Below are 10,170 nucleotides of genomic sequence, written 5' to 3'. Positions count from 1 at the left end.
TTTATGATGATGATGTATCATGTATTGTTATGGTTTCATTATGTCATGGATTAATATTGGATGATGATGTACTTTATTTACATGGATGCTTTATTCTTTTAAGCTCTTCATACCTTGTAATATGGACACTTGTATATGGTTTAAGAAAATTGGATGTATCCTTGTTATTTCATTGTTAAGGATGTAATGTTAGATGAATAAGTTATGATTAGAAGTAATTCAACGTTAGGGGATCTTTAAGAATGTAACTTGTTATGTATGTTATGTTTACTTTCAGTTGGAGGTTACTATTGCTTCCACAAGTGTTATGAATGGTTTATCTTTCATGTTTTAAAAAAAAAAATTGTTAGGTAAACTTAGTGTAATTCTTTGGATCCCTTGGCGGGGCATTACAATAACTTTTGTAATAATATTTATTTTTTATACCTTTAGCAACTCATTATTTCTTTCTTAAAATAACTATTTTTTATTACCACTTCTATTACTTATAGAAATATTTTGTATATATTTCTTGGAAGTTCCCTGCCCCATTATAAAAATCCTCTTTATAATGATGAAACTCTATTTCTATTTTCTTTACCCTACCACTCCTTTATAGTTTTTTTTCTAAATTTTAAATGAAAGCTTCCTTATTTCTTTTGTTATGTAGATTTATGTAACATAGAGCAACTCCTCTTTAATTTCTTTGAAATCCTCATTCTGAGCAATTTGATTTTCTATTAACCCTTTACCATTCAATACACAAATATCATATCAGACACTATAGAAGCTATTTGGTTATAGAGAAAATAAAACTAGATCATTCATCTTTAGATTGATATTTTTAGATAGCTCTTTAGTTAGCTACACTTTCATACAAATAAATATCATACTTTTAAAAAAAATCACATATAAAATTTATCATTTAAAAAATAATATCTCTCCAATTTCTTTAATCAATGCATTAATATCTTTACTAGACTCTAAAAATAATTTTAACATCTATTTTATTAAAAATAATTGTAATTTTTCTAACATAAACAATTCTTCAAATTATAACATTTGAAATTAACAAAACATCTCAATGCCATCTAAACACAAAATAAATCCTTATTAAAACAAAACTCAAACCCATTTATTCCATATGAAAAAATAAAAGATTTGTTCACTCCAATTCCAAAGAGGTTGTCAAGCTTGCCAAAATTGAAACCCCATTTAACCATTTTGAATGTGCTAGAAGTCCACCTACCATTTAATATAAGATATAGTGATCATCTTCAATACTCCATCCTAAGGAAAAAAGAATCAACACAATTCTTTGGATAAGAAATGAAAAAGTTAAAGTCCGTACCTATCTAAGTGATCCCTCTAAAGAATCCCCTATTTTTTAAATATTCATGACAAGGCTAAAATATCTCACATATTCCTGATTCCCACTATTTTACTTAGCCAGATTGGTCCTACAATGTTTTCAAAGATTCGTTGAAATTGAGCAATCCAAAGCAAAGGCCTCACTTTTATTACCCTCCCTCCATTCCATTATACCTTTTGACCTGCACAGACCCCAGCTCCATTAACCCTGAGTCAAAGCCATGGTAACTCATTCATTGGAGTTTTAAACTCAAGGGTTAGAAGACTTGTCAATATGCCCATTGAAATCCAGGCCTAACCTCAACCCATCAGATTGGGTCAAATTCCCGTAGCCGACCCATTCAAAACCTAACCCAGGTTGATTCTAAGAGGAGGAAACAATTGTATATTAATAAACAAGTCGTATAAAATTTCACTCAAGTCATTCATTTCTTGCATTGTTTTTCGGTATCCGAACAAGGGTTTCATTTTTTCTCCCAAAGGCCGAGCTGTTGTGCTCTCCTCCCATTCACCTGTTATTGGTTTTCCGTTTCATGGCTTCCAAAAGGATTCTGAAGGAGCTTAAGGATCTTCAAAAGGACCCTCCCACATCATGCAGTGCAGGTAAGAATTCTTTAATGCCCTTTTTTGGAAAATTTTATGGCCAAGATGAAAATGTTGAGCTCAAAATCTGGAATTTTCTGGAGTTTTGGGCCACTTCCTTTAGAAATTGGTTGAATCTGTCGAATCGGAGGTTATACAAGGTTGAATTTTGTGTTGAATTGTTATTTTCTCTTTAGTGTTAGTTGATTATGTGTGGTTGTGTGGGGTTTTATTAATCTAAGCCACAGAGACCGAGGTTGTTAGACTCATGTAGGATTTCATTGGCCGATTCTGTGTCTATGATCTGATTTGTACACCCTTCTGGGGATCATGTTATTTTGTTAGGTGCCCATTTTAGAATTAATCTTCTGCCCTCTGCATGGGAGCTTGTAGTTATTGTTTTTTTCTTGATAGATTTGTAGTAATTGTTGCACACTCTGGAAGATTTGATCTAATTGTTGGTGATATTAGTATTTTTTGTGTGTTCTATATTGTTCAAGGCAAGGCAACCTGGCCATGCCCTTCTGGATTCTTTGCACCCACAGCTGGATGAGGGTTTTATTATTGTTGAATTTTCCCGTATCAATGTCTGGCTAGGGTTATTGCCGAGCTTGGTTGTAGGATAATCTTTAGCGAGTATTATTGTCGAACTTTATTTTTAGGATAACCGTTAAGTGTTATCGCTAAACATTTCTTATAGGTCAATCCTTTTTGGAATTATCGCTGAATTTTCCTTGTAGGGTTAGCGAGTATTTTTGCCAGAAATTCCGTGTGGGATAATTTTAAGTTACCTATTTTGCTAAACTTTTCTTGAATGAACTTTAACCAACGTTATTGCTAAACTTGCCTTGTGAGGTAACCTTTTGCTAATATTATTGGCGACTTACCCTCTTGAAATAGCTTTGACCTATTTTAATTTCTAAACTCCTCTAGTCCGATAATAATAAGAAAACATAATTTCCTATTGTGTGATGATCTTTGTTTGAAATTTTATTTTTGAGGATAATATCTCCTGTCCAAGTTCAACGGGCTTGTACTGACCATTTCTATCGGGACACACCTCACCTGTACGAGTTGGATGCATTAATGTATACGATTTTAACATATTCTTTTCCGAGGCATTTGAACCTGGGTCTCCACAATTAAAATGTCTAAAATTTATTATTAAAGCTCATTCATGTCATTTGAGTTGCATCTAGTCCTGACTATCTTTGCACACTGTATTCAATTTTGGATGCAATATTCTATCATGGTAACACGGGGACGCGTCTCCTCCCTTTTTGCCCGACGTCTCGGAGACTTCAACGCACCGGAGACTTGGGGACTCCGTCTCCCCGTCCCCAGTGGCGCCACTAGATTCCGCCACCTCCACTGAGGATGGAGGACATCCTGATATTCACTATTTGCAGATTCGACTATTTATGTTTAATGTTCGATGTTCCAATTCAATGCAATGTTCAAGTATTCACTCTTTTACATCTTTATATCCTATACTGCAATACATATTTTCATAACTAGCATTTTTAAGTACCATATGCATAGATATATTCACCCCTCTTGTCCCCTGCCGCCGTCCCCCCACCGTCCCCTCGCCGTCCCCAAATTAAAGCCCCTCTGTTCCCCCCGTCCTGGAAACTTGTCCCCCCCGTTCCACCGTCCCTCCCATCCCCCAAGGCGGTGTAACTATGTATTCTATACAATTTTGCTGATAAGTGTGAGTATATTTTCTGGAGTTTCAAGCTTGGGATTTCCATTTGATATTGTCAGGAGTTTGATTTGAATTAATAAATTGTACTTAGCTTTGGATGTACGTATACATTGGAGTGGGAATGGAACGTGTTCAGCTGCTGGTTTGACACAGGTGTTACTGTATATTTATGTGGATGGTCAAGATGAATGTCGATTGTTTCTATAACCTTCTTTCATCAGTATGGTAGTATTGGTAGCGGTTGGATGTTTCAAAGTTCATTAATAATCAACAGAGGAGGGTTACAATAGGGGTAGAGATTCATTAATAATCTTTCGTGATGAGCATAAGGGGGTTTGATGCCAAAATGAAGTGCGAGATTTTTTTGCGAACAGGTTTCACCACAGTGCATGGTTTTTACATCATGTTTGTCATATTGTCAGAATGCTCACTATTTGCAGAGTGCGCAGACCAGGTTATGATGGTGCCCCATGTGAGCATGCGAGGTGTAGTCTATCAATGGGGGGAAATGGTTGAAGAGGGTCAAGCTAAACTATTGTTGGGATAAAATTGATGACCACACGTCAGTGTTATGCAAGTAGATTGGAACTATTTCCAGTGAGATTTATGATGATGAACAGAAGGGGTTCCATTCTAAGGTAGAGTTGACCTATGTGTCTTATGTGGTCGTGCATTGTCTATCTAAGTTTTATGCTGCTTTGCATGGTAAAATAGGGGTGATGGTTAAACAGGGCTAACATCTTGTGCGGATGAAGCTTCTCAGCATTCCTGGGATATTCCTGCATTGTTTATCTATGTTCTATACAGGCTTGTGTGGTAAAATAAGGGTAATTGTTAAACGGGTTAAAGAGCTTGCCAAGATGAAGCTCCTCAGCATACCTGCGATATGTGGTCAGCTTGCCTACTATTTGAAGGGAGCCTAGGGCTCAACGTTGACTCATGTTTATGTGAGGTGTAATTTTTAATCTATGGCTCGACGTTGACTCATGTTTATGTGAGGTGTAATTTTTAATCTATGGTCCATATGTAGTGTATTTTGGTAAACATGGGTAATAGTTGAAGATGATCAAGCTGACTATTGTTGTAAATGAAGTTGACTCATGTTTATGTGATGTGTAATTTTTAATCTATGGTCCATATGTGGTGTATGTTGGTAAACATGGTTTATAGTTGAAGATGATCAAGCTGACTATTGTTGTAACGAAGCTGATTATTACATGCTATCAATATGCAAGCAGAAACTCTACCATTTGTAGTGAGTGGGCTGAGCTAGGCTGGGCCTATATTTGACAATTGGCATTCAAATGTTAAGGCACTTTATTTAAAAGTAAAATAGGATAGGTTCAATAGCCAGACAGTCTTCCATAATATTTAAAAGTAAAATAGGATAGGTTCAATAGCCAGACAGTCTTCCATAATATTTTTATCAGATTTATTTTTTATACAATCTTCCCTAAATTTTTGATCATATTTATAATTTTATTGGATTGCAAGTGCTTAAAACCAGTCATATAACCATCAAATATTACATCATCTTCTATCTGCATGATGATGAAATCATAAGCTTGTTAAGTTCAGGAGGGTGCTGCAAGATTATCTGGAAAAAGTAATTGCAAAATAAACTGAGAAGGATACAAAGTATTAGTTTTTAAAAGCTGTATCTAAGGGTAGATTGCAAGAATAGATGAAAATATTATGTACTGTTTGAAGAAGGGTTTCTGTGTTAAGAGGGACTGAGGTGAAACGATGCACTGCAAAGAAAGTAGTTAAGGGTTATAATTTATATTCCTGAAAAGGTGGGCATAGTTAGTATTTGATTTGGGAGGGGTGGCTATTTTAAACATCTGATGAATTGAGTTGCTATGTAATGAGTAGATTGCTTCAATTTTGAATTCTGGGTTTGTAATATCCTTGTAGTTGTGATCTGATTATTACACCACAGTAGGATTATTTAAATATTTTGGGTTTTCTGTTTCTTTACTAAGTGGAATGTGGTTGTGTATTTGTCATTATTTTGAGGCTGCTTGTTTCTTTTTTTATTTACATTTTATGTATCTGGTCAGGTCTCAATTGCTGTCAATTGGATGTTATGGATGGTTTTGTTTTCTCCTAAAAATTGGGCACATGTTCTCTTACTTATTTTGTGTTTATTTGTTACCTTGAGATCTTGATTATGGCATATATGATGGATTAAAACAACTTTAAGGATATCCTGATCACATCTTTTGAGGACTTGTTTTTAGACATTTGGAGTGATTAGACTTTGAAATGTCTAATGAAATGTCTCCAGTTACAGCATTGTGCCTTCTTACCAATGCCTACAGTACATGCATGGAGAGTTTTATTGGTTATCATGTCTTTCCAGTACAGGTCAATGGCATGACAAAATACAAATCACCTTTATATGTTATTTCATTGTGCCTTCTTACCAATGCCTCCTGTACATGCATGGATAGTTTTATTGGTTACCATTTCTTTCCAGTACCAGGTCAATGACATGACAACATACAAACCACTTTTATAGGTTATTCCATTGTTGGTTTATGTAGTGCTAAATTATTTAAAACAGGCATGTTGGCATAATAATTATGTAGTCCATGTTGTACTTTGAAGAATGCTTCTGGAATCATCTGTGTGCTTTTTATATCAGTGTTTTTGATCACTCAGCAATCCGTCCTCAGGAAAATGAAGGACACCTGAAGAAGGATCCAAAATACAAAATACACATTTGACTCCCGAAGCAATATTTCAAATACGCAGCTGTGCTTGTGTGCTTACTTGTGTCTCATGGAAATGCTCTTGCTATTGTTTCACAGGTCCAGTGGCGGAGGATATGTTCCATTGGCAAGCTACAATTATGGGGCCTCCGGATAGTCCGTATTCGGGTGGTGTGTTTTTGGTCACTATTCATTTTCCTCCAGATTATCCATTCAAGCCCCCAAAGGTAATCTTACCTTATTGAGCTTTATATTCATGTATTGCACTTCCATGCTTTACTTTGGAATTTGCATGCCAAATACTTGTTTCCTTATTGTCATTTCTTTGTAAGAGTGCTATCATTTTCCTGTACTTCCGAATTAAGCTTTTAGTGTGAAACTACAAAGTAATCTGAGAGGGTTACCAAACTTTCAGTTAAGAACAGAGCGCAGTAACCTTGCCCTAATATAGTAAAGACTCCTAATGCATTGTTTATTTGGGTACTTTAATCTGACAATGTGATCTTTGATGTTGATGTAGACTCCATATTTATATTGTGTATGCTAGTGCATGGCTGGAGGTTGCCTCATATTCTGTAAGACAATGTCTGCTTTGATGATTAACTTTATGGCGTCTATTCTCTATTCCTTTCCTTGGTATGTTAAGTGGGTAAACTTTATGGAATGGAGCTAATTTCCTTTCCTGTGGGATTTGTTGCTTGTGTAGAGATTCTATGGATGTATATGATATGTAATTGGAAGCTCTAGGTTTGTCTGTGTATGCTCTGTGCATGAAGTGTGTGTCAAGTGTGTTCCATCCTATACTGGAATACATATTCAAATATTTAGCCAAAGTATTTGCCGTTACCAAATCCATTGTATTTCTGTCATAATGTGTCCAATCTGTTAATTTGGACACATTCATGGTCGAGGATACTGAAATTCTGCATTGTTGGGAATTATATGTCATGGTATTTGGGTGTCTGCAATTTGGTCATTATTGATATCTATCGTCACTCAATGTCATGTAGATCATGGTCCTTATTGATGTCTATCATCACTCTATCGTTACCAAATGAAGGGATTCAATTTTCTGTAATATTGTGATCCATATTATCATGGTTATGTTTCCAATTTTCTTCAGGTGGATATATTTTATCAATTTATGCCCAATTGTTTTTCAGAATTGTAGCCAGCTTTTAGCACAGTTTGAAGATTAAATTAATCATTTCTATTGAATTGTGTTCTATTTTGTTGGTGCAAAATTTTAAAACATAACTGTTGGCTTCTCAATCCTATGAATCTGTCAAGCTAAAGGAGGTAGATTTGGTTGCATTTATCAAAATTCTAAAACCATCAGACTTAACCCAGAAATATCTACATTCTATGAATTGGCTATCTATCTTGATATGCTATGTAGTGTGCATTTGGTGTCATTCTCCCAGTCATACAGAGTTGCTGGGGTCGTGATTCTGACCATTTTTAAACATATGTGCAGGTTGCATTCCGCACTAAAGTTTATCATCCTAATATCAATAGCAACGGCAGTATCTGCCTCGACATTCTGAAGGAACAATGGAGTCCTGCCTTGACAATATCCAAGGTTATTTCTTTCTTGATGCTAAGAGTATTGAAATTCTATTTATTCATTTGCATTGTTAGAAAAAATGGTTTATTACTTTTTCGCAAGAGAAGATATCTGATACAACTTGACTTTATATGCAGGTTTTACTTTCAATATGTTCTTTATTGACTGACCCAAACCCAGATGATCCCCTTGTACCTGAGATTGCTCACATGTATAAGACTGATAAAGCAAAGTATGAAGCAACTGCAAGAAACTGGACCCAAAAGTATGCAATGGGCTAGTCATGAAAGGAGGAGCATCTCAGCTATGAAACTTAGCTGGATGGCTTTGCGTCAAGGATATGTTTACCTCTTGTATGAAATGTTAATTGTAAGCTTGGTTTTCTCCAAACTTGCTTAAGCGTGGTTTCCCTGGAATGTGTTTCTTTGGGACAAGTACTAGGCATTATATTCTTTTTTTGAAATTGAATCTACGTTCCTTGGGAATGATGGTAAACTATCGGTTGCTATTTAATTCCTTCCGTATTATTAAAAGCTGTTCATAGTTTGACATTTTTAATTTAATGTCGTCCAAGTGTTTGTTCATTTCCATTTTATGACCTCTCTGTCTTTTTTATTATGAACTCTTGTTGTTGGGTGGGAGTACTCTACCATTGTTTACGAGTGGTTGCATTGCCATTTTGTACATAGTGAATTGAAAGTCCTGATGTCGGTAGAAGAAAGCTAACGATTTTTTTATGATTGTACTAGTGATTATGTTTCTTCCCGAGAGACGACAATAGTCCTCCTCTAAGAACCGGATTCATCTATTTAAGAGGTGAGGGGTTAAAATGGAAGGGTTTTAAATGGGCCAATCTCTTTTAAATTCTCCGTGGGGCTGAGAACGATTGAACCCTAAGAATTTTGATCAAGCACAAACTGATTTCTTTGTTCTGGGGACATCTAATTCTTAAGCGCCCGTAGCTATGTTTTGTCTAGGCTTTATGCCACTGTTTTGAAAGAGTGAATACTATAGTTTTTTTTCTATTCCGGACGTCATACTACACGCAACTGAAATTCTTTTTCATTTCTAGGCTATTTGTTGGTCCCTTGTTCTTCCAATCAACGGCTTAATTCTCGAGCTTATCGAAAAGCTGTTATTGTGGTTGTAGAGAAGTCTGCTTGTTGCTCGAGAATGTTGCGTGAGCATTTGTCACATGCTATGTCAATATGAACATGAATATGAATACTGAAATTAGGAACAATGTCACATGCGTAAACGCGCAAATATCGAAGGTAATCAGACCGATTGGTATCGAGAGTCGATTGTATCGTAAAATGTCGTAATGGCTCATGTAGTGTTATTAGAAGGATGCGTGGTTTGAATTGTTCTAATTGCATTTAAATACGAATGCTGCAAACCTCGAATTGAATTAAAGGTGCGGATGGCATTCTGAAATTGAATGTATTGATGGACAGAAGATGTGTGATTGCAAAATTATAATAATATATCAGAGAAGCGAATCCCAGTTTTTTGTGTTTCTCATCGAAACGTTCTTGCCCTCGATGAGCAGAATATAATTCTTATGAACGTATCCTTTTACTCTAAAACTAGATAATTCATCCTTTATTTATCTTGGTATCCACATTTTTTTATGCGTTTGGGTATTAGCCTCTCTAGGATAAAGGGCCATTGACAAGATGACGTATAATAATGAAGTCTAATCCCAATTGAAATAATGTGGAGCTTAAATTTTTATTGGTTAAGAACCAACTCTCATTTTTAATATTTAGTTGTCATATCTATTGGTCAGTTAAGAATCATCGCTCAATGTGGAATAGTGGGTTGGGACGGAAAGATTTAAAAGAACTGAAAGCTGTTAGTTTTACATTTGAGTAAGTGGAAATAGAAAACCTTTCATTTTTAGTATGATGTCTTAAACAACTGTGGCATAGCTAGCAGGGAGGGTTATGCAAATAACTTGATAGATTAGTCTTGCGTATAAAAGGAATAACTATTGAGGATTGTGATTTACCATGAGCTCAAACAATACACGTTTGCATGACTGTTGAGGATTGTGATTTCCCATGAGCTCAGAGGTTACACGTTCGCATGACTGGTGATGAAAGTTGTAACCAAACATCATAAGCATGATAATGAATTGAATTTTCAGACAAAGGCATTTTTATAAGCAACCTTATTTAACTTTAGCTAATGCATATAAAAAGCGCATTGGTTTTTTATGGAGCAAACATCCCCTTTTTGTT

The 10,170-nt window shown here is 35.5% G+C and overlaps 1 protein-coding gene and 1 long non-coding RNA gene across 2 annotated transcripts; both read left to right on the top strand.

The window, feature by feature from the left end:
• Window positions 1–1,764: 1,764 nt before the first annotated feature.
• On the top strand, window positions 1,765–8,508 carry LOC149566250 (ubiquitin-conjugating enzyme E2 8). The gene is made up of 4 exons (XM_089819659.1): window positions 1,765–1,953; window positions 6,457–6,584; window positions 7,835–7,939; window positions 8,062–8,508. Exons 1-4 carry the CDS (start codon window positions 1,884–1,886, stop codon window positions 8,203–8,205), a joined length of 447 nt encoding a protein of 148 aa, XP_089675785.1. The 5' UTR covers window positions 1,765–1,883; the 3' UTR covers window positions 8,206–8,508.
• On the top strand, window positions 1,960–5,331 carry LOC149566251 (uncharacterized). Its single transcript, XR_016362149.1, has 2 exons — window positions 1,960–4,981; window positions 5,032–5,331. It is a non-coding gene; the product is annotated as an uncharacterized LOC149566251 (long non-coding RNA).
• Window positions 8,509–10,170: the final 1,662 nt, after the last annotated feature.

The sequence above is a fragment of the Cupressus sempervirens genome, chromosome 3 (assembly GCF_028749045.1).
Source record: "Cupressus sempervirens isolate cs-2001-9-10 chromosome 3, ASM2874904v1, whole genome shotgun sequence".
NCBI lineage: Eukaryota > Viridiplantae > Streptophyta > Pinopsida > Cupressales > Cupressaceae > Cupressus > Cupressus sempervirens.
Note: the sequence above shows the minus strand (reverse complement) of the source record. Positions and strands in the feature narration are given on the sequence as shown.